The 25,782-nt window shown below is 41.1% G+C and overlaps 1 protein-coding gene across 3 annotated transcripts in view; it reads right to left on the bottom strand.

Moving 5' to 3' along the window:
- The window catches only part of LOC122662560 (probable starch synthase 4, chloroplastic/amyloplastic), a 171,061-nt gene that overhangs the window by 67,932 nt on the left and 77,347 nt on the right, over positions 1 to 25,782 (bottom strand). For all 3 annotated transcript variants that reach the window (XM_043858224.1, XM_043858223.1, XM_043858225.1), the window contains 3 exons: positions 22,901 to 22,980; positions 13,900 to 14,084; positions 3,212 to 3,286 (listed from right to left, as the gene is read on the bottom strand). In XM_043858224.1, coding sequence (XP_043714159.1) covers positions 3,212 to 3,286; positions 13,900 to 14,084; positions 22,901 to 22,980 — 340 coding nt within the window. The remainder of the gene's footprint in view (positions 1 to 3,211; positions 3,287 to 13,899; positions 14,085 to 22,900; positions 22,981 to 25,782) is intronic.

Here is a 25,782-nt window from a genome sequence, read left to right as displayed (position 1 = left end):
ATACCTGACCGGGCAAAGTGTGAACCTGAAGGAGCAAAGTGAGCGGTTCGGCAGACGCAGATGTAGTAGAGGCAAGAGTAACGGAAGTCCTTAGCACACGTAGGAATGCCTGTAGATCATTCTGGGATAGACCAATGTCAATAGTAGGAGTTGTGGTAACAGACTCAGTATGATGAGCCTTGTTTTTTGGCTTTGTCTTTGTATTGGCAGCCCTTTTTGCTTCGAAGTCAGCCGGTTTCCCATGAAGTTTCTAGCACTTCTCTTTGGTGTGGTAGGGTTTGTGATAGTGCTCACAAACAACAGTCCCTGTAGTTGAATCACCAAGAGAAGCAGTGCCAACAGGTGCAAAAGTAGCCGGGGCAGCCGCCTTGAGGGCTGATCTGTCAGTAATAGGTGGGTGTAGCATAGCAGCCCTACGGTTTTCCTCAGAGGACACCAAGGCATAGGATTGTCCAATTGTGGGAAAAGGCTTGTGGCCCAATACTTGAACCCAAATCTGGTCATACTCCACATTTAAACCACCCAAAAAATCATACACCTTGATCTTGTCCACATGCTTCTTATATGAAGCAATGTCAGCAACTGTAGTAGGGTGAAAATCAGAGAAGTGGTCCAATTGTTGCCACAGACTGCGTAGAGTAGCATAATATTTGGAGACCGAAAATTCTCCCTGAGTAGTGTGGAGGACCTTCTGCCTGAGTTCATATACTTGGGCATCATTGCCAAGCTGCCTGTAAGTTTCCTTGCAAGCAGCCCAAATCTGAGAGGTTGTATCAAGGAGAAGAAAATTATGTTGCAGATCTGAACCAATCAGGTAGGACATAAGAACACCATTGGTTGGCAAGCCATCTTTCTTGAGCCTGACCAGTGTCAGTTAGCATAACAGTGGTGCCATTAATGTGAACAGTAAGGCCACAACTAGCAATGGCAAAGGAAGCAAACCTAGACCAAAGCAAATAATTGGTACCATCCAGTTTGATTGGAGTAGTAGAAAAGGTATGAAATTCTGATTTGCCCTGGCCATTACCAACAGAAGTTGCAGTAGAATTAGCAGAGTCACCCATGATCACAGAGAAGTTGGAGTGATGAGAAACCCAAGAATCCCTTCAAGATAAGGGCTGAAATTTGGTGGAGAACCCTCTTTTAATATAGGGAGATATGCCTAAAAAAAACCAGCAACATGTGAAAGAGAAAACCTTGAGATCGACTTTTTCAGGGTTTTGGAAAAAAAAACCCTGATTTTGCTGAAATCGATGGAGGGCTGATTGCTGACAAAGAAACACCAAATGGAGCTGAAACTAGGATCGAGTATGCTTCTAATAGGACTGAAGTACTCCCCCAAAAACCAGCCCCAATGGAAACCTGAAACTCCAAGATCGATAGTTGTCAGGGTTTTTGAAAAAACCTTGATAATGTTGAGATCGATTTTTGGGAGAAGGCTGTCAAAAAAGCAAGGGATGAAGCTGAAATTTGGATCGAGTGGGCCTGTAGGGCTGCTGAATCACTCTTCCAAAAATCAGCACTAACAGAAAGCTGTACCCCCAAGATCGATATTTGCAGGGTTTTGGGAAAACTTGAAAAAAAATCGATTAAAGAGGGGATCTTCAGAAGAGCTGGCTGGAGATAGAGGCTTGGCTAATAAACTGCCGCAGGTCTTGATCTTTAAAAAGGATGGAGAGATTCCTTGTAATAGAGATTGAATCAATACAAAAAATATGAAGTCTTCAAAGTTCGCAGACATAAAGCAAGCCCTAATCGATTGAAGTTGTCATAACATGAACTGAGGTGATGGAGGGCAGCAACTAGATCACATGGATCACCTCATCAGTGCTGCCCTATGAGATATGAAAGAACAAAAGAGAAACAAAGGAGAGGAAAGGGAGATCGAGAAAGAGAAGAGCAAGAGGGGATCGAGAATGGAAGAGAGGAGAGCCCTAATCCAAAACCTGCTCTGATATCATGTTGAGAGGATCAGAATTAGAGCTGAATGCTTGGATGATTAATGATCACCCCAAACTTCTAATTTATATTATTGAGAATAGATAATAGAGTTACAAGTAAGCAATGTGGGACTAAACCCACATAATAGAAATAAGAATAAAACAGTAAAAAGTCCAGAATACCCCCCACGGTATTGTGGACCATATAATCCAACATTTCTTTTACGTATCCATTATATCAGTATAGCAATAATATAATTATGCTTACAGCATTACAGCAACAACAATACAGATTGAATCTATGCACTAATTTGTCTCTATATCTAGCAACATCATTACAGCAACAACATAATGTTAGAAACAACATTATTTAGAGGGGAAAAAAACATGAGTAGACAAGAGAAGTGGACTAGTGAAGTTCGATTTCTTTCTTGATTTTTTTTTTTGCATACTAAATGATCCCATGCTTCTCACCTAGACACAAACGTGTGCACAAGCCAATAAAAATGTTAGAAACAGAATTATTAAAAAAAAATCGACTGCCCAGCCATTGGAAACCTGCCCGGACGCCTAAGCAATGCCTTGACAACTGTGCTCAAAAGTGAGTCCAAAGTGACAGAAACATGCAAAATTCTGCAATTCCATTCTTTAAAAATGACTTTTTTTTGTAATTTTTTATATTTCCTCCCCCTACTCCTTTTGGGTTGACATTCAACCAACGATATGGGTGTGGATTCTCTATCAATTGGATCCATCCACCTCTATCCACGTCTCCCATACATGAGAAAGATGGATATGTGACAACACTGATATAACTACCAATAATGACATCTAGTTTTTCCATATTTTCAATACTATTACTGCCTTGCTTATCCCAAAAAAATGTATTACTTAATTTTTGAACTGGTGATCTATTGAATAGACCCTGGCTGATGTGTACCCCCAAAAAAAGTTCTCTCCCAGGGAAAACAGTTTATGAGAATGATGCAGCACGTGGCCACATGAGGAAGGACTGACTGGACAAGCCCAGCTGTGAGCCAAACCAGTGACAAACCCATATTTCAACAGGGACCATTCATGCAATCAAATGACATGCTAAATCAGAAAATTAAGAGCTTTATCAATAAGTTCAATGAGAAGGCAGAATAGAAAAGAAGATGACACTTTTGAACTGATGAACACTAAACTGGTAATTTTATCCAGAATGCTAGCCTACAATACAAGCCCTGCATTTTATTTTAATAAGTAGTGTTACATTCTTAATCAGTTACCAAATTGGCGAGGCCCTCAAATTCTCTTTCAACTCGACTGTCTGGAGCTTTTCCGAGTACAACTATCTGCCCGCCCTAGAAAATGATCCACTAGTTAATACAGAATCAAAATTTATATTTTGACAAATCGACTGAGACCCTTTCATGCCAGTTACCTGGGCCTGGAAGGATATAGCTAGGGCATTTAAAGCATAAAGCATGACATGATAAAAAAAATATCAATAAGAATAGTGTAACCTTGAAATTATTTTAATGAACCACAAACTGAATTATTTTGCATTTTTGCTAAGTTGGACTGTGTTTGTTATCTATGAGTGGAGCAACACATCAACATACGTATTTTTTAAATTGGTTTTAACCCATGGTTCAATTCATTAGTTCATTTATGGTTCATGCTTTTTGCTACTATGGTTCATTTGGTTCAATTTGTCGATCATTTTGAGGTCCATGGAATTTTGGATTTTTGGGCTAAATTATTGTTTATATTGATGAGCTAAGGGCATGCGTAGTCTAGGTCTTGTATCAAGTATGACCTCGGACAGAGCCTATTGGAGGGCAAGGATCCATGTCGCAGACCCCATTTAGCTGAGAATCTCCTGACGTGCTGGACTGTGCCTCTTTCCTCTTTCTTCTTTCATTTGTCTTTTCCTTTTTCATTTCTCATCTTTTTCTCCATCCCTCTTCTCCCATCTTTTCTTTCCCTTTTTGATTAGAACTCTGTTTTCCCTATTTTGTTTTGTTTGGATCCATGTAGCCAAACCCATTAAGTTGGGATAAGGCTGAGTTTGTTGTTGTTGTACTGATGAGCTAAGGGCCACATACAATATAATGTTCAATTATTAAGGTGTATTCATTACAAGAGATAATGTAGGAGACTGTCTGGGTTTCTCTCACGATGGACAGCTTGCAGCTCCTCTAGTTGTTACAATTAAAAGACATTGAGTTGGTGCTGCCACCTGTTATGGGAGGAAGCAACTTTGTTTAAATATTAATTCAGCAAGTTATGTTGGAATTATGTTACTCATTCGTGGACAGCAACTAACTCACAAGATAACTGTCATGAATTTTTATATATTGCAGATTTAAAGATGTACAGCTGGGTTTCATATATCAGCAAAGTTTGAACTCCAATATTCATGGACAACAGCTATACAAGAAGTACAGATGTTCTTTTTCTATTGCCTATCATATCTGAATTTCAGAATTCTTATGAGTCTTTCATGCGTGGATATCCATGAATTTGCAGTTTTGATATGTGATATAATATATTACCGCAGCTCACTTCTTTATGCATGGAAAGCAGCTCTTTCTATCTAATAACTGAGTTTTAAAAAAAAAAAAAACACTCCTAACCTATTTGGGACAGAATGGGACTCCTACATGTATTGAAGAAAGATTTAAAAAGGGGGAGGGGGGGGGGAAGTCTCCTTTGGATCCACATCCTGAGATCCATCTTCCTCAGAGTCAGGTAACACACCTCTTCCCTTTGAGTTAGATCTTCCCCTTGCTATTCGAAAGGGAAAGAGAATTTGTACTAACCCCATAGCCTAGTTTGTCTCCTATAATGATCTATCTCCCATAGGTGTTGCTTTACTGCTGCCCTTCCCTCCATTTCCATTCCCAAGAATGTCACTGAGGCCATGTCGGACCCTAAGTGGAAGCAAGCCATGTCTGAGGAAATGCTGGCACTTGAAAAGAACTCTGCACTTGGAAACTGGTTGATCTTCTCAGGGGAAGAGTTCCAGTTGGATGCAAATGGGTCTACATAGTCAAGTACCGATCAAATAGTACAGTTGAAAGATACAAGGCCAGGTTGGTGGCCAAAGGATACAGTCAGGTGTATGGGATTGATTATCAGGAGACATTTGCTCTTGTGGCTAAGCACAACTCAATAAGAATTCTCTTATCTTTGGCGGCTAAAAAAGATTGGTCATTGTATCAGTTGGATGTGAAGAACTCTTGCCTCCATGGTGATCTAGAAGAGGAAGTGTACATGTAGAATCCACCCGGCTTCAAGTTTCCCTCAGCTGAAGGGAAAGTGTGTCTCCTCAAGAAGGCACTATATGGTCTCAAACAGTCACCGAAGGTTTGGCTTGAGAGGTTTAGACAGACCATTTTGAAGAATGGGAATTTCCAAAGCCAAGCTAACCACACTTTATTTACCCTGCAAGGTAGTCGTACCATCACAGACCTTACTGTTTATGTTGATAACATTGTGGTGACTGGAGATGACAGGGCTGAGATAGCTAGACTGAAGACCTACATGGGCACAACAGTTTGAGATTAAAGATCTAGGACCCTTGAAGTATTTTTAGGGAATTGAAGTATCAAGATCTGTTGTAGTATGGGTTCAAGGGTAATTATGTCCTAAGGGTAATATTGTCCTTGTACCTATAGTGTCTAGGTTCATTATGCACATGTTAAATGTGTAGCTAGATAAGGATTAAGTCAATCATTCCATATTTGTAATATTCTGAAGTTATAAATAAAGGTATGGCCTCTGTCTCATTGACAAGCCAGATTCACGGAATTCAACATGGTATCAGAGCCAAGATTGCGGGAATATGGGCAATGAATTTTTTCTCTTTCTCTTGTGATTGTGTTCTAACCTAACCACCGCCAGCCTTCCGTTGCCACCACCACTCTTCTGCCAGCCTTCCGCCACCACCACCACCACCCATCCGCCAGCCCCTCCAGGCTTCCGCCACCACCTCCCAACCTCCCACCGACCACCGCCAACCCCAACAGGCCTCTCGGCCTTTCTCCTTTTTCTCGCGGGAAGCCTCTCCAGCTTTGATGTCCTCCTTTTTCCACCCTTGATGGTGAGTTGACTCCCACCAAGGGCCCTTTTTAACCTCTCTATGATCTAATCTTTTTTTTAGGTTTTCTTTCTTCTATTCCTGCGATTTTTTTTTATCCAACCACTATGCCTGACAATTCCAAGGTCACTTCTGCTGCATCTGGTCTTGATGGTTCGTCACAACGTGACTTTATTCCATTCCCGGTGAATCCTATCAAGCTGAATGGCAATAACTATCTCTTGTGGTCTCGCTCTTGCTTGTTCGCGATTGGATCCCGTGGTCTCTCTGGCTACATCACGGGCACCACTGTCAGGCCTACAGAGGCTGGTCCCGCACAGGATCGATGGATGAATTTTAATTTCTTGGTCATGTCCTATTTCGTTAATTCCATGGACCAAGAAATTGTCGTGCGGTACCTTCTTCTTGATAAGGCAACAAAAATCTGGAAAACAGCCCAGGACACCTATCCTCAGCATAGTTGTCACGGTGTCTAGGCAACCCTAGGCATTGGAGAAGGTCCAAAATCAGAGCGACACCAATTAGGCGACCAAGGCGTCCAAAGCGCCCGCCTAGGCGACCCAGGGGCCCAAGGCTACCAAGGCGCCTGGATGCCTAGGCAGCGCCTAGGCGACACCTTGACAACAATGGTCCTCAGGTCGGGAATGCCGCCCAATGCTATAAGCTCCGTTAGAAGATCCACTCTACCAAACAGTTGGAGTTGTCCCTCTCTCGATATTGCAATAAAATGTGCACTATGTGGCAGCAATTGGATTTTTTAGGCACCTTTACCGCAACCTGTGCCGTTGATGCCACAGCTTTTCGGAATTGGGAAGATGGTTTGTGTGTGTTTGATTCCTTGGATGGCCTCAACATTGAGTTTGATCAAATCCGCACCAATATTCTAAATCATGATCCCCTTCCCACCCTTGAGCAGGCCTATGCGATTCTTTCTGCTGAAGACAGTCGGCGTACAATCATGGTTACTCCGGCTACTCAGGAACGAACAGCCCTTATGTCTAGTTCTCAAACCTCTTCCCGAGGGAACTCTTCTTGACCTGCTACTAGTGATCGGACATTTGGTGATCGCTCTCCTATTAAATGCAATCATTGTGGGAAGGAATGGCACAAGAAGGATCGATGTTGGAAGCTTCATGGTCGCCCTACGGATACTCGAGGGCGTGGGAAAGGTGGCTCCAATCGGCCTACTTGTGCTAATCAGACCTCTACAGAGGAACAGCCCGAGCAATCTCTTTCGCAAGTTGCGGTTGAACTGCAAAATCTCCGGGATATTATGACTCAATTGGACTTGTCTTCTTCGGCACCTGTGTCTCCTTCCTTGGCTGCTTGTGTTGTTTCTCTGCCTTCCAACTCCACTCCCACTTCTACTCAAGGTATTCAGTTTAGTGGGAATTGCACCTCGGTCATACCTGATTCTTGGGTTATTGACTCAGGGGCAACCGACCATAAGACAGGTTCATCCTCTCTTTTTTCCATATATTTTCCTTTGTCTGGCCATAACAAGGTTGGTGGCTGACGGGTCTCTTTCTCCTATTTCGGGAAAGGGGATTGTTCAATGCACCTCTTCTCTGTGCCTTTCATCGGTTTTACATGTTCCTAAGTTTTCTACTAATTTGTTGTCCATTAGTAGCTTAACAAGGGATTTGAACTGCAAATAAACCTTTTTTCCCAAACATTGTTTATTCTAGGACTTGGAAGCGGGTCATATGATTGCATGTGGTAAGATGGTTGGTGGTCTATACGTGCTTGATGGTTCGCCGGTAGCCTTGACATCTCAGTCTCCGTCTTCATCTACCAGCTCTGCGTTACTTGAAATGAATAATTGGCATCGTCATTGGGCCATCCCCCAATGGGTGTTTTATCAGTTCTTTTTCCTAGTTTAATAAAGAGTTGTAATTTGAACACTTTTTCATGTGATGCTTGCACTTTGGCAAAACAAACTCGGAGTGTTTATCCAATTTCTGATAATAGGAGCTTGTCTCCATTTAGTTTGATTCATTCTGATGTATAAGGCCCTGCCCGATGTGTTTCTACCTCTGGGTTTTAGTGGTTTGTCACCTTCATTGATTCCTACAGCCGCACTACATGGGTTTATTTAATGCATAGTTAGAGTGATGTATTTACCTGTTTTACCCTGTTTCATAAAATGGTCCAGACCCAGTTTGATGCCAAGGTGAAGGTCTTACGGTTTGATAATGGCAAGGAGTATATGGATGGTGCCTTTCGCTCCTATCTGGATTCCTATGGAATTATTCATCAGACCTCGTGTGTAGATACTCCAACCCAAAATGGTGTTGCAGAGAGAAAGAACCGGCACTTATTGGAGGTGGCTCGCACCCTCATGTTTGCTATGGCTGTACCTTCTAGATTTTGGGGTGATGCAGTTCTTACAGCCTTGATAAATCGGCTTCCTACCCAAGTCTTAGGAGGTCGCTGCCCTTTGGATCTTCTGTTGGGATCCTCCACATTTGTTGTGCCACCCAAGGTGTTTGGCTGTGTGGCGTTTGCTAGAAATCACCATGTTCATAGGAAGTTCAATCCCAAGGATCTCCGGTGTGTCTTTCTTGGCTACTCGGCTACCCAGAAGGGGTATAAATGCTATCATCCTCCTACTAGGAAGGTGTTTATCACAATGGATGTGATATTTCGGGAATCTGAAGCATACTTTCCAGAACTGGTACCTCTCCAAGGGAAGATTCTAAGGGATGAAAAGGTCCCGTTGATTGCTCCTCTAGATGTTCATGTGCCTATTATAGAGCATGTCACTGTTGAATTGGAGGATGGGATTACAAGTCAGGAACAAGAAGTGGGACAGAATGAGCAGCAACAAACAGTCCAGGGGGAGAAAGAATTGAAGACTTACTCTCAAGGAACAGTTTTTCCTTCTCATGGATATAAAGAGACCACCACCACCAAACCTACGCAATCAGCACCTTCTCCGAGTCCTTCTCATCCTCCTGGTAAGCTTCCTTTTGATCCCACTCTTGATCCCAGTCTTGATTTACCAATTGCTGTTCGGAAACCAAAATGGAGTTGTACACAACATCCAATTTCCAATTTTGTGTCATATAATTCTCTAACTCCTTTATTTCATGCCTTTGTATCTTCGTTATCCTCTGTTACTATTTCTAACACCTGGCAGGAAGCAATAGCCGAACAGAAATGGAAGGACGCAATGAATGAAGAAATGCGTGCCCTTGAGAAAAATCAGGCTTGGGATTTGATTGTTCCTCCACCAGGAAAGAAACCTGTTGGCTGCAAGTGAGTCTTTGTCGTGAAGCACAAACCAGATGGTTCTGTAGAAAGGTACAAGGCACGACTGGTTGCAAAGGGTTCACTCAAACCCAGGGAATTGACTATCAAGAAACATTTGCTCCACTGGCAAAAATGAATACAGTGAGAGTCATCATTTCTTGTGCTATCAACAGAGGATGGGAACTCCAACAACTTGATGTGAGGAATGCCTTCTTGTACGGAGAATTGGAAGAAGATGTTTACATGGACATACCCCCTGGCTTTGCTACCTCTGAGACTCAGGGAAAGATATGCAAATTGAAGAAGGCCTTATATGGCCTAAAGCATTCACCAAGGGCCTGGTTTGGTAGCTTTCACAAAGCCATGATTACGAATGGCTCTATACAAAGTAATGCAGACCACACGTTGTTTGTGAAGAAAGTGGGACAGCATATCACCATTGTGATTGTTTATGTAGACGACATAGTGATCACACGGAGTGGCGCACTAGAAATTCAGAAGTTGAAGACCTACTTGGGCACTAAATTTGAGGTCAAGGATTTGGGGAAGTTACGATATTTCTTAGGGATTGAGGTTGCCTATTCAGCTAAGGGCATATCTCTTTCTCAGAGAAAATATACTCTTAATCTATTAAGCAATATTGGGATGCTTGGTTGTAAACCGGAAGATACTCCACTTGAGCCCAATACACACTTAAAAGGCAAGGAAGGTGACCCTGTCGATAAGGGTAGTTATCAGAGATTAGTCGGTCGATTGATTAACCTCTCTCATTCCCGACCAGACATTGCATTTGTAGTGAGTGTCGTGAGTCAATTCATGCATGATCCTCACTCCTCTCACATGGAAGCAGCATATAGGATACTGTGGTACTTAAAGTCCTCTCCTGGAAAAGGAGTTTTATATTCTCCACATAGTCACCTACGGATTGAAGCTTTTACTGATGCAGATTGGGCTAGCAGCCCTGATGATAGAAAATCAACGTCCGGATATTGCACCTTTGTTGGAGGAAATTTAACTACGTGGAGGAGTAAGAAGCAAGCAGTGGTGGCTCAATCTAGCGCTAAAGCTGAGTTTAGAGTTATGGCACAAGGTATATGTGAACTTCTCTGGCTCAAGGGTCTTCTTCAAGATTTGGGTCTAGGGGCTGACCTCCCTATGCGACTCTATTGTGATAGCAAGTCAACGATTAGCACTGCTCACAATCCGGTCCAACATGACCATACCAAACATGTTAAGATAGACCGGCATTTTATCGAAGAAAAATTGGAACAAGGAGTGATTTGTATTCCATTCATCAAATCTGACGAGCAGTTGGTTGATGTTCTTACCAAGGGACTTAGCAACAAGTTGTTTTATCCTATAATAAGCAAGTTGGGCATGTTTGACATGTATGCACCAACTTAAGGGGGAGTGTTGTAATATGGGTTCAAGGGTAATTATGTCCTAAAGGTAATATTGTCCTTTTACCTATAATGTCTAGGTTCATTATGCACATGTTAAATGTGTAGCTAGATAAGGATTGAGTCAATCATTCCATATTTGTAATATTCTGAAGTTATAAATAAAGGTATGGCCTCTGTCTCATTGACAAGCAAGATTCACGGAATTCAACAAGATCTAAAAAGGGAATCAATATATGTCAAAGGAAATTTGTTCTGGACTTGTTGAAAGAAACAGGGATGTTGGGATGCAAACCAACAAGTTCTCCTATTGAGCAGAACCACAAGCTAGGAGAAGACTGTGGCCCTTCTCTTGTTGATGCAGGAAAATACCAGAGGCTGGTAAGGACACTGATCTATCTCTCTTTGACTCACCCAGATATCACCTATGCAGTTGGGGTTATGAGTTAGTTTATGCATGCCCCCAAGAGTGGGCACTTGGATGTTGTGCACTGTATCATCAGGTACTTGAAGTCCACCCCAGGGAAAGGACTATTATATGCCAAGCACAACCATCTGAGGATAGAGGGCTACATTGATGCGGATTGGGCTGGTTCAGTTTCTAACAAATGGTGTACATCAGGATATTGTACATTTGTGAGAGGTAATCTATTCACATAGAGAAGCAAAAAACAACCTGTTGTGGCCCGATCCAGTGTAGAGGCAGAGTTCAGGGCTATGACTCATAAAGTGTGTGAACTCCTATGGTTGAGATGGCTGGTCCAAGAGTTAGGATTTGATACTGAGGCACCTATGAAACTCAATTGTGATAACAAGGCTGCCATAAGTATAGCACACAACCCTGTGCAACATGACATGACAAAACACATTGAGGTGGACCAACATTTCACAAGGAGAAGATTGACTCTGGCTACATTTGTACTCCTTTTGTTAATACAGGCGATCAATTGGCTGACATTATTACAAAGGGGATCATGCCTAATCAGTTTAATGCCCTTTTATGCAAGCTGGGAATGTATGACATTTATTCTCCAACTTGAGGGGGAGTGTTAGAGTTTATGTAATAAGGGTAGTTTGGGTACTAGTTTAGTATCTTGTTGTCTTATGTTGTAATTTTCCTTTTTTACCTTTTACCTCCCTAGGAAGGCGTGTGTAATTCTCATTTCATGTTAGTAAATCAAATAGGGGAAAGGAATCTTCTCTCCCCAACATTGGGTTGCACATCTTCCTCTCTCTTCTTCTTCTCTTCTTCTCTTCTCACGTCCTACTTCTCCTCTCCTCCCTTGATTCGATCCTTGCATCATTTCCAACTCAAACATGCTTGAGAGAAGCCTTCTGATTTTTCAGGCTATATTTGACCGTTTAGTGCAAGCATTCTATTTTAGATACTTTATTATTCACTAGAATCAAGTGGCAGTACTGTAATTATGCACAACCAGTTTGGTCCAGACATGATTAAGGTTTGGTTTATGTATTTTGGTTAGACATGGGTCCTATTAGTGGTTTAAGTATTTACTAAGTGATCTTATTAGTACATGGTTTGGTTTCTAGCCATACTTTTTCTTTTTATTTTGGCTAAGTTTAAACCCAGGGTCCCTACTTGAGAAGAAAGTGCCAACATATATAAGCATCTCTATCTTCAGAAATCTCTGCAAGCACCTCCATCTTGTACATAAGCCATAAATCACCTCGATCTTTTCAAAAGTTAAGATAAAATAGGACTGAAATGGCTGGATGTCCATGGGGTGAAGGAATCCTATAAATATGTTCTTTTTCTTGACTTTGATTTCATGAAATCAGAGAAATTCCAGCAACTATTTTGTTAGCGATGTAAGTGAGGATTAGTTAAAGTGAATACATTTAATAAGATAAGCTCAAAGGGTTGTCTGCACCAGTGACCATCCAGCCTATGCCTGAGTTGTCCTCCTTCAGCAGAGAGCATAAATCATGACAAAGAGATGTGAGCCTATCCACATCTCTGAATGATCCTCCTAAATATGATGGAATGTTAGAGAGTGAGCGTGAACTGTTCTCTATGGGTTGTCCAGTGATACCTTTAAGTACTTCTGATTTCTGAAGAAAGTGCCCAAAGTGCCATGCTACTAAAATTCCTCCTGATGACTGATCATTATCAACTTCTTCATCAAACTTACATTGCTTTTTCCCAGATTTTGTACGACCTTCATGTCCCATTTCTGCTCAGCGTACACCATGATTAGATTTCAACAAAATCTACTGGTTCCATCAACCAAACCCAACCTTAGCCTACCATTCCATAAATCTTGGCAGGCAAACAGAAAGTCACTCTACCCCACCAATCCAGGAAATTAGAGATTATACTCTCTTTGAAAAAACCAGCAACAACCATCCCAATCCAGATTAGCACCTTATTTCTGACCCTATTCTCATTTCTCACCCTTTTTCAAACATAGTTACACCCAAAACCTTAGAAACCAACTAAAAAATAAGGTGTATGTTGGATATTTAAATATTTCCTTGATTTCTCCATCAAAGTTTAAACTTTCTTCAGCAGTGAAGTTATGCTGTCTTGTTTACTCTTCTTCAAGGATTCATTCGAACTCCAGTTCTCCAACTATAACCCTAGTTTCCATAACTTGTTGATACCCCAATTTTGTGGCATTTCTCAAATTTTCAATAATAATCCCATTATTTTCTTTTCAAAACCCTTCCTTCATCCTCATTCCTCAGACTTTATGCACATTTACTGTTTATAATTATCTAAGACTTCCACACCCTAGTTCTGCTAAAACCTAAGGGAGAGGGTTCTCCAAGCTGGCAGCTTGGAGAATGCACCAATCAGGGGCATGCAGGGCGGCTTGTTAAAGGGGGGGCAGGGAGGACACACACAGAGTGAGAGAGAGAGAGAGAGGCTAATGGTGTAGCCTCTGCCACTAGCTCAGAGAACCTTCTCCCAAAACCTAAACTTCCTTTAAGATCCTACATGAAATTCACAAATTATTTGGTTATTGATTCGCAAACCAGTAATGCATCCAAGTGTACATGGTAATCCATGTCATGTTGGTAAATGTGTTAATCCTTTCCAGACATCCTATTCTTTCCTTCAGCTAATTTGAATTGAATATGAGCGTGTGCAGGTGGCTAGGTGGGTGCAGGCTGGTGTGAGTGTGTGATTTAATAAGTCATACACCATGTTGGTAAATGTGTTAAAATTCCTCTATCATGGACGGCTTACCAATTCTTCTACCCGTTTAATCGCATGCATGATCAGATGGAGACCTTTTTGAGCAACCAAACGACTAATGCACACAACCAATGGTACCCTGTTTGAATTGCTACCAATTTGACCGCATTCAGGAGCCAAACCCAACCCCCTCTGAACATATTGTTTGCATACTTTTTTCCCTTCCAGTTCTTGAGCTGCAAGGGACAATACGTCAGGAAAACACAGTAAGGCACTCAGCATGGAACCATATAGTAATTGACAAAACAGCAGTCACATCATATGCAGAAACATATTCAAGGGTGAGGCTCATCTCTAAGAACAAAGTAGCACTGGCACATACTACCATTACCAACAGAAAAGCAAGTTCACACAATACTTATGCGCCTTCTGAATCTAAGGAAACTAGGTCATTAGTAATTGTCCATCACGTATGATTTTGGTGTCATTTGAAAAATTAGTCAGTTTGATTTGCTAAATATTTTGATTCCAATATGATCTAGAAAAGTTAAAACCAAAATATTGAATGCTTTTAGGTGATCTATCCATAGAAAGATCCCAAGCCTTAATTCTGGTGTTGACTTCATCAATATGAGGAGGTGGTTGCAGGGGATTCTTCTGTCCTTGGTTCCCCTACCACGGGGATCCTAACCAAGGAAGTATGGAGAAGAGAGACCGATGTACCTCCAACAACATCAAAGAAAAGTTAAACATACTCAAGGTTTAAAGTATCGGGTATCATATTGGAAGGATGATTATAAGAGATGTATCGTATCGGAGAGATGCATGATACGCTCAAGATAAGTATTGAAATGTCTTTGGATGGATATGTCTTTCTCTGGGTCCTCGATATGCGACACCATTGGAAAGCTGGTTTTTGGAGCTGCTATCTACCACATTTGGATGGAGCGGAACCTTAGGAGATGGACTTCCAACTCTCGATCTTATGATCTGATTTGGAAAGCCATCTCCTTTGAAGTCTCTTCCAAACTCAGTTGCACCCGCCATCATCCGGTTCTGGACTCCCCTAGGAACAGGCATATCGCTGCCTCCTGGGGCCTGGATTTGTCTATTTTATTCCCCTCCATCTCTGCGTAGGTTGGCTTATTGTTTCTTCCCCCCCCCCCCCCTTTTCCCCTTGTATTTCCTTTCCCCTCTTTCCCTGCCCCCTCCTGGGGTTTGGTAATATATATTTATTCATCCAAAAAAAAAAAGTATTGAAATGGTCAAGAAACGTGTGGAAATGCTTAAGATAGATGCAAAATACAGTTTTTAGGCATAAAACACTGTAAATAAGTAATATGTAAAATATATCATGTATAAAAAGGAAAGTACAACAAGACTAGTGCATTCAATTGATTATATATCAAGGATGAGGTTTCTTAGATGTACTAATACCAAATTTTTTTTAGGTATCATATCGGTACCTTAATGATTCAATACATTTTTTTTTTTTTTTTTTTTAATGATACAATACATATTGGTGGATACGGAAAGATATTTAAACCTGGGGCATAAGGTCTAATTATTTATAATAATATTATTTGGCAATGGAAATTTTACTGAATCAACAAAGAGAGTAAAATGCCACAATATAAATCACATAGCAGTGACACACAAAACGTGTAAAAGAAATACAAAGAAAAGCCACACCACTCCATTTAAGGCTATTGAGTTGGGAAAATATGACTTGTGTCATATGAGACACAGTCGATCTTTATTTATAATGAGGAGTGGAACATTCTAGAGAGGTTACAGGATAGAAATACCCCTATGGACAATTCTACCCTTTAAACCCCAAATCACAACACTCCCCCTCAAGTTGGAGCATAGATATCATGCATGCTCAATTTGCACACTAGAGGACTAAAAAGTTTACTACTTAACCCCTTTGTAAACACATCAGCTAACTGTTCTTCAGATTTTACAAAGGGAGTACAAATTAGCCCTTCTTCTAACCATGGTTCAAGATTTCGCGAAATATCGCCGATATATCGGGATATTTCGGAAATCTCGACAGTACCGAGACGAAATGGCAAGGCGAAATGGCAAAAGTTCATATTTCGGTGATATTTCGGGATATTTCGGGATATTTCGTGATTTTTCGGATATTTTGGCGATATTTCGTGATATTTCTTGTGAGTCTTGCACTCTTGTGAGTTGTGAACTTGTGACTTTGTGTATTGACTATTGAGTAATGAGTATTGACTATTGAGTATTGAACTATTGACTATTATCGAGTTTATAAGTTATATGAGTTATTTTTGTTTCATTACTTTGTTTAAATTTCTTATGTCTTTTAGTACCTAATCAATGTGTATTTAACTATTTATACATCAGGGTCAGCGACCGTATACTGTCAATCAAGGGTGCAAACCCAAAACACCACTTTGAGTTCATTTTTTTTTGCAATATGAAGGTTTATATGTGTTTATGTAGCTTACATAAGGGTGTACATGAAGTATTAGGTCTTAATATGGCCAAAAACCCACCGAGATGGAGTGCCGAAATATGGCAGAAAAAATACCATATTTCGGCGATATTTCGGTATATTTTGGATATTTTGGCCATCTCAACCAGCCTGAGATACCGAGATATCGCAAGATTTTAAACTATGCTTCTAACTTCTCTTTGATAAAGTGGCTGTCGATCTCCACGTGCTTTGTGCGATCATGCTGAATAGGGTTATGGGCAATGTTAATGGCTGACTTGTTGTCACAATATAACATCATAGGCAAAGGTATAGCAATAGCCAAATCTTGTAATAGGCCTTTAATCCATATCAGCTCGCAGATGCCATGAGACATGGCACAAAATTCGGCTTCACCACTTGATCGGGCAACCATAGCCTGCTTCTTGCTGCACCATGTGACCAAGTTACCTCCAACCAATGTACAATAACCAGATGTAGACCATCTGTAGTCAGGAGAACTGACCCAATCTGAATCGGTAAAGGCCTCGATTCAAAGATGAGAATGAGGCGAGAAAAGAACTCCTTTACCTAGGGCTGCGTTCAAGTATCTGAGTATCCGAATGACAGCTTCCCAATGAGAGGAGTATGGATCATGCATAAACTGGCTGACCATACTGATATCAAAAGAGATATCAGGACATGTATGGGATAGATGATCAATTTTCCCACCAGACGTTGGTACTGACCTTTGTCCACAGGTTCACCTGTTTAACTAGATAAATGAACATTTGCTTCAACTAGTGTATCGGCTGGTCTACATCCCAACATGCCAGTCTCAGTCAGAATATCCAACATGTATTTTCGCTGAGAGAGAAATACGCCCTTGGTAGAGTGAGCCACTTCAATGCCTAGGAAGTAGCGCAATTGTCCCATGTCTTTGATCTCAAATTCTCGACCAAGATACGCCTTGAGGGGTGTTATTTCCGTAGTGTCGTCACCAGTTACCACTATGTCATCGACATAGACAATCAAAACTCCGATCTTTGACCCAGTGTGCTTGATAAAGAGAGTGTGGTCAGCGTTGCTCTGGGAGTAGCCAAATGAGATCATAGCACTATGAAATCTGTCGAACCAAGCTCCAGGGGACTGTTTTAGTCCATATAAAGCACACTTGAGTTTGCACATCTTGCCAACAGTTGCTTCACTAGCAAACCCAGGAGGAATGTCAAGATACACCTCTTCTTCGAGCTCCCCATGTAAGAAGGCATTCTTGACATCAAGTCGTTGCAATGCCCAGCCAAGATTGACGACACATGAGAGAATGACCCAAATGGTGTTCATTTTTGCCATCAGTACAAAAGTCTCCTGATAATCCAGACCATAGGTCTGTGTAAATCCTCTAGCCACCAGTCGAGCCTTGTAACAATCTATGGATCCATCAGCCTTTTGCTTAACAACGAACACCCATTTACAACTGACAGCCTTCTTTTGGGGAGGAAGACTCACCAAGTCCCATGTATTGTTCTTCTTTAAAACCTGCATTTCTTCCACCATTGCTGCTTTCCACTTTGGATCTTTAAAAGCCTCCTGCCAGTTCTGAGGAATGGAAACAGAAGACAAAGACGATACAAAGGCACAAAAGGAAGGAGACAGACACCCATACGAGACAGCCTTAGAGATAGGATGTTGTGTACAAGTTCTAGTCCCCTTACGGAGAGCAATGGGAAGGTCAAGGGAAGCATCAAGAGAAGGAGAACCTGAAATAATGGAATCTGAAATAATGGGCTCAGAAGGAAACTTATCATTACCTGATGTAACCGGATCTGTTGTAGGAGAATGACGGTTGACTAGGTAGAGTTGGTGCAGCTTTGGCAGGCTCTATTTGCTGCTCACAAGGTCAACGATTGTAGACAATGTCATAAGGAACAATTGGTGGGCGAACTGGGACTGGAGTATGACCATGGACAGCATCAGTACTGTCCAAACTCTCCCCCTGAATAGGAACAACTGCAGAAGGAGGTAGATGAGGAAGAGTAGAACCTTGAGGCATGTCATCACTAAGTACCAAGGGCCCCCCTTGAGGAGATGCCAGAGAAAAGTAAGGAGTTGCCTCATTAAAATCCATAGTGACATACATACGTCGTGTGGGTGGGTGATAGCACCGATAGCCTTTCTGAGATGGAGAATACCCAACAAAGACACATTTCAGTCCCCGTGGTTCCAATTTGCTAGGATGTTGATGGTTCCGAGCATAGCACACACAACCGAAAACCTTCAGTAGAACAATGAAGGTTGTTGATCCTTGAAGAGCCTGGAGAGGTGAATTAAAATTCAGCACACGAGCGGGCATCCGATTGATCAAATAGGCAGCAGTAAGGACTGCATCACCCAAAAAATGCAACGGCACATGCATCTCAAAAAGCAAGGAGCGAGCCACCTCAAGCAAGTGGCGGTTTTTCCGTTCAGCCACACCATTTTGGGCAGGTGTATCCACACAGCTAGTCTGATAGAGAATGCCGTGACAATCAAGGTATGCCCAAAACGGACCATCACAATATTCCCGCCCATTGTTACTACGAAGGCTGGATGTCGGTCTTGAACTGAGTCCGGACCATATTGTGGAAAGACTGAAAACAGTTGAACACTTCATTCTTGTGTCGCATCAGATAGAACCAAGTAACCCGAGTATGACAATCAATAAAAGACAAACCACCGAAAACCCGAAACAGATGTACATGGAGATGGACCCCATACATCCAAGTGAATTATCATAAAAGATGCTGGACTTTTATTTTTAGAAACAGAATAAGAAATACGGGTTTGCTTGGCTAAAACACAAGCTTCATAAAAAATATCTTTCAAACTACATCCAGAAAACAAACTAGGACAAGATTTAGCTAAGGTCCCCACATGCGGGTGACCCATATGCTTATGCCGAAGAAGAAGAGATGCAGAAACATCAGATTTGGTGTGATGAGATTGAGAAGTTGAAGAAACTGCCTCATCGAGCAAATAGAGACCACCACAAGCCCTACCAGAGCCAATCGTTTCCCCCGTTACCAAATCCTGAAACAAATAGTAGGAAGAGAAAAAAAAATGACTCTACAATTCAAATCAGTAGTAAGACGATGAATGAAAAGGAGTTTGGTAGAAAAAGCAGGAACATGCAAGACATTATTCAGAGTTAAAGTAGGAGTGCATCGAATGGATCCTTGTCCAGAGACAGAAAAAAGAGACCCATTTGCAATGTGACCCTTGTCTTTACCAGAACAAGGAGAATACTGGGGAAGAAGACTAGAATTACCGGTCATGTGATCTAAGGCTCTAGAATCAATAATCCATGGACTGGGAGCAGCAGACACACAACCAGCAAAAGATATACCTGAAGCGGTGGAAGAACCTGGTAAAAATGTAGAGGAGGAAGCAGTGGCAGGATTGATAGAGGCAGGCCAATCCAATTTTGTTACCAAGCGGCGGAGCAGCATAGTGACCTCATCTGGCATAGAAGGAGCAACAGGAGCGGGTGATTCAGCCTCAGTAGTCTCAGACACAGGTGCAGATGGCTTGCCACGGCCACGGCCACAACCCTTAGTATTACCATCAGCAAGGCGACCGTGGAGTTTCCAGCAGAATTCTTTGGTGTGTCTCTCTCGACCACAATAGTCACACTTGATAGGAGGTCGATCAGAAGCAGGGCAATCGGTTGACTTCTGGTTACTTCCCTGAGATGGTACAGCAGGACCAGAAGTAAGGGCTGATTGCTCCGGTGCAGAAGTTACAGAATGCGGAAGCATAGCAGATCGGCAAGTATCCTCCAGTTGCACCAAGGTGTAGGACTGCTCCTAAGTGGGAAAAGGTTCAGGCTGAAAATCTATGCATGGAGCTGATCATACTCTACCTTGACGCCAGCCAAGAAATCATAAACACGGAACTTATCCTTCCGTTTCTGAAATGCAATAACATCAGCGGTGGAGCACTGAAAGTCATCATAATAGTCCAGGGATTGCCAGAGGGATCACAACTCAGAGAAATATTGAGACAAGGTTCGATCACACTGCTTAGTCGCATGAAGCTTCTGTCTTAGTTCATAGACTTGAGCATCATTACCAACTTGGGAATAGGTTGCCTGAGCTGCCTTCCAGATCTTGGCAGCAGTGTCCAAGAGCATATAACTATCAGCAATCTCCGGCTGCATGCTGTTGAAGAGAAATGACATAACCAGGGAGTTAGCGGAACTCCATTTTTCTTGTTCAGCTTCAGCAGTGGGTTTTGGCTTAGCACAGGTGAGATAGCCACAATATCCATGAGCATCAAAAGAGAAGTAAACTGACTTGGACCACTTCAGATAATTTCCCCCATCAAGTTTAATAGCACAAGGGGGAAAAGTTGGGTAATGGTGACCTCCATCCTCTCCAGAAGAACCACAACATACCTCTGAACCAGTCATCTCAGATTGGATAAAAGAACCTCCAAAAAAATCTAGAGAATCGATCTTGTATAACTGATCAAAAACAGGATCAGAAAAAAAAAAATCGATTCCAAGGAATTTGGGAAAATTCGAGTCTAGCAAGGTGAAAGTGTTGGAACCACTTCCTCTAAAAGGCTGACCTTGTAGGAAAGGGAGGAAACAATATGTATATTATACAGGAGCTCTAACACGGTGGACTATCCAAAGGGGGACACGGGCGGATAAATAATTTCAACACCTGCCCGCTCCCAAAGGGACTCGATACCGTGACCCCTGTCTGCTCTGATACCATATTAAAACCACTTCCTCTAAAAGGCCGACCTTATAGGAAAGGGAGGAAACAATATGTATATTATACAGGAGCTCTAACATGGAGGACTATCCAAAGGGGGACACAGGTGGATAAATAATTTCAACAGCAAGAAATCGAGATAAAAAAAACTGCAAACAGAGATCGATTTCAGGTGGTATCCTAAAAAAATTCGATAGACACAGGAAAAAGGCCAGGAAAAAATCGATTCCAAAAGACTGCAAAAGAATCGATTAGAAAAAGGGGAACCAGAAAAAAAAAAATGATGCCAGAAAGATCTGGAAAAAAATCAATTGGATAAAATCTGGATCCCATCAAAGAGAAAGAAAAAAAAAGAATTAGGTCCTTCACAGCATTAGTGTAATTGAAGGAACCACACAAAAGAAAGGGGGAAAAAAGACCCTCGGTGGCTTAGAAAAGAGCCACCGAGGTGGCTGGATTGTGAGAGAAGGCTGCGGTAAGAAGGACTGCTACTAGAAGAAGGTGGAAGGCAGAGGGGTGGTGGCGCTAGGCTGTGGGAGGCACAGAAATCGAGAAAGGGAGAGAGAGAGAGAGAGAGAGAGAGAGGGGAAGAGAGGCTGGATTAGGGTTGACTCCCTAGGTCGATCTTTCTCGCTCTGATACCATGTTGAGTTGGGAAAATAGGACTTGTGTCATATGAGACACATTCGATCTTTAGTTATAATGAGGAGTGGAACATTCTAGAGAGGTTACAGGACAGAAATACCCCTATGGACAATTCTACCCTTTAAACCCCAAAATTACAACAAAGGCAATGAATTCCCTGAGATTTCACCCAGATTGCCAGCTTATCTACAAATTCATTTGCATACCTTGGTTTTCCACTGAATGAGCAGCTGTAAGACATGAGGGTGATTTTGCAAAAAAGACATTTGACATTAAAATTGCTTCCATAAAACTAACTGATAATTAGTAACATTGAAATTGTCCATGTAATGGTATCAGATCAATAAAGAAACCAAAAAGTAACTGAAGAAGAGAAACATGAAAAGATAAAGAAGAGTAAAAACTTGCGAAGGAGAAAAGAGTGATTGAGACTTGAGTTACTTGTTACTAAAGGAGGTGTGCGGTGTCTACTTGTCAGAAACCTAAGGCAGTCTAAGTTGAGTTTCAGGTTAGGGCTGTTAGTAAGAGAAGGAGAAGAGATTGAAGAAGTAAGAGGAGGAGAGGAGAGGAAGAAGAGATATTGCGGTAGAAAGTGTTGTGTATGAGATTATTCTCCACACCTATATTACTCAAATAACAACTCTTAACATATTACATCCAACCTCCCTAGGGAGGTAAAAAGAAAAAAGAAGAAGAAGAAATTACATAATAAGGGAACTAGATAAGGTCCAGTTCCTAAAGTACCCCTAGGACATAAATTCTAATAACTCTAACAGTCTAAGTGTAATTTACCCAGTATTAATTATACAATGTAAATGGTATTATTGCTATGCTTCTGTTGCTTAATCAAATTTGAATTCCTTATAATCCGATAACAGATTATATTAGAGCTGACAAAAGTATAAAATCTAACCTTAAGCCAATGCCAAATTCAAAAGCAAATTTTCAAGGGTTGACCCTGGTTCTGCCAACCCGTCATATTCTGGTGTGCTCAGCTCATGCCCAGAGAGGCATGATCTGATTCTAAACTGCAAGACTGTGGGTTAGGATAGGCTGAGCTTGAGCTGGTCTTCTTACACTCCTAGCCTTATATTTATAACTTATAAGCAACAGAAGCAGAAAAATCAACAGAGAAAAACAAAAAACCTTCCACAGGAAGTTATCTTTAGTCCACATATTAAATTTCAGCTATTACCATTGAAGTTAGAGGGCAAGAAAACATCTGTAGCTGGGTCCCACATCACTGTATCTATACCATTTAAAATACCATGGTACCTACATCAATACATAAACATACATTATCGAAACAAAACAACAAAGGAAAATCAGATTACAAGCCTCAAGCTGTTGTAAAAAGCCAAAAAAAAAAACTCTCCCTGAATATGCTCAAGTTTGCCAATAACATAATTGGAGGAAGAAATTCAAAATTCAAAGATCTAGAGCTCAACATTTCAGCCATCACTAGATCAATACTTTTAGTTAGATACATAAAGGATATGCTAACTATAATCTAATGATTACTTCACAATAACTGGTCAATTTCATCTCTTTTATGTTTCAATGTCTACTCCAGAAATCATCTAGAAACCAAACCACTAAAAACACTACAATGCAAAAACTTTGTTAAAGTTACTGCAGTAGATTTGTACCACAGGAGTTTATTCACTTTATGGTAAGGGAACTTTTATTTCAGGGGCATATGGGTAATTTAAAAACAAGCATAGGAGGGTGCTTGTAAGATCATATAATTCTCTCTGCTCCTTTGTTCTTTCTTCCCTTCTTCTTCTTCTTTGCACAGGATCTAGTTTTCTTGTCCTGAAATTGTCACATGGTATCAGAGCAGGTTAATCAGTGATTGCATACCATTCTTGTCTGTGATGTCTTCTCATTCGATAGAATATTAAAACAAGAGATTTTCTATGCATTGTGAACATGCATGGGTGATTATCAACCCTCCATCAAGCCCCTATGAAATATCAGATCAGTCTCCTTATGATCTGGTCAATTTTTTGGTTCGAATTTGAAGAATCCTTGTCCAAGAAGGATGTTGCAAGAAACTACTTTTCCTTTTCAGATCTCCTTGATATTTTACAAACTTGTTCTCTCTATCAAGCAATATACATGAGTAAAGTTTCAGCATCATCAGAGCACTCTTTAGCACTGTGATTTGCTTGAGAAGTTTTCTGCGATTTTGATTCCCTATGTTTTGGAGATCTTCTGCAATCTGGACTTCTTTTGTTCTGTGACTTCTAGTTTTGATTCTTTTTGTTTGTAAGTTGATATTGATGATTAATATTGCTTATGTTTGGACATTCTTCTATCTATTGAATTTCTGCTCTGCAATCTGTTTTCAGTTCTTCTTGGCCTACAACTTAGATATGGTTATTCTCTATCTACTGCCCATGATCTGAGGTTGGGATTTCCTTTCATTATTGTAATTTGTTTTGGTGCTGCAACTATCTCTATTCTGATATAATGGGTGACTCAAAACCTTCTTTAGACTTTGTTAGTGTTCGACAACAACATAACCTTATCCCAACTAAATGGGGTTGGCTACATAGATCAGTGCTCTCCAATCAGCTCTATTTGAAATCATACATAATACAAGTCCTAAGCTATGAATGTCTCTCCTCACCACTTCTCCCATGGTAGGCCTGCCCCTGGCTCTTTTAGCTCTTTCAATCTGAATCAAATCACTCCTCTGTACTGGAGCATCCCAAGGCCTCCATTGAACATGACCATGCCACCTCAAAGGACTTTCTCGTAGCTACTCCCAAATCAGCTCTAATATGGTCATACTCATTCCTTGTTTCATCCTTCCTTCCTAGTTTTGCCACACATCCATCTCAACAGCCTCATGTCTGCTACACTTAATTTAGCTCTTTGACTTCTCTCAACTGCCCAACATTCCGCACTATGCATCATAGCCAGTCGTATGACAGTCCGATAAAATTTTCCATTAAGCTTTAAAGGAATACGCCGATCACACAACACTCTAGACGCACCTCTCTACTTCAATCATCCTATTTTAATTCTATGTGCAACATCATCCTCTATATCACTTTCTTTATTAATGATTGAACCCAGATACCTAAAATACTCATTTTGTGGAATCTCCCTCTCATCAATTTTCACCGCCTCATTAACCGTCCTAGAGTAACTAAAGTTACACACCATACACCATATACTCTGTCTTTATTCTACTAATCTTCAAACCTTTTGATTCCAAGGTTGATCTCCACAACTCCAACCTGGCGTTAAGCTAAGTGGTGCTTCTAACTATTTTTTGTGGACTCAAGCTATGAAAGTTTATATTAGTGTTTAAGGACAAATTGAAGTACTTAACTTCAGTACCATCGTCTCCTGACTCATAAGACTATGATGATCGAATGCATAAGAATGATACATTATTGGTCTAGTTATGGAACAGTATGGATCCATCAATTGCTGAGATTGTTAAGTTCCATACCATAGCCAAAGGTTTTTTGGATGATTTGGATGATTTGAAGGATAGCTTTTCTCAGAATAAAAATATGTCCTCAGTTTATGATCTCCATGAAAACATCTTTAATTTCAAGCAACTTGACATATCTGTGAGTAGATACACTTAAAGGCACGTGGGAGGAATTGAATGCTAACATCCCCTTACTACTGATTTGGAGTCATCCAACATGCAGAATTTTAGGTGACTAAATTTTTATTTGGTTTTACATCTGATTTGCATCCCGTCAAAAGTCAGCTTCTTTTGATGAAAAGGTTCCTTCTATGAATGAACCATTTTTCTGTATTCGGCACATTGTGTCTCCCTTACTCACTAAATCTGAATCATTATCTTCTTCCAAGATAGTTTGGCTTTTGTATCTGACAGTCGTGGTCGTGGGTTTGGATTTCCTGGAAGAGGTTGTGGTTCAAGGGGAGATCGAGGACGTGGTTCTGGTGGTCGTGGAGGACAGCAAATCAACCAAGCTTTACATCAGTGTTCGCACCATCATAAACTTAATCATTGTTGAAAAGTGCTAACTGAAGTATGATAAACCTCAATGGGTGCAACAATTTGCCAATAGTCAGTGCTTATAG

This window comes from Telopea speciosissima, chromosome 5 (assembly GCF_018873765.1).
Source record: "Telopea speciosissima isolate NSW1024214 ecotype Mountain lineage chromosome 5, Tspe_v1, whole genome shotgun sequence".
Classification (NCBI taxonomy): Eukaryota; Viridiplantae; Streptophyta; class Magnoliopsida; order Proteales; family Proteaceae; genus Telopea; species Telopea speciosissima.
The sequence above is the reverse complement of the archived record's forward strand: the minus strand, read 5'-3'. Positions and strand labels throughout refer to the sequence as shown.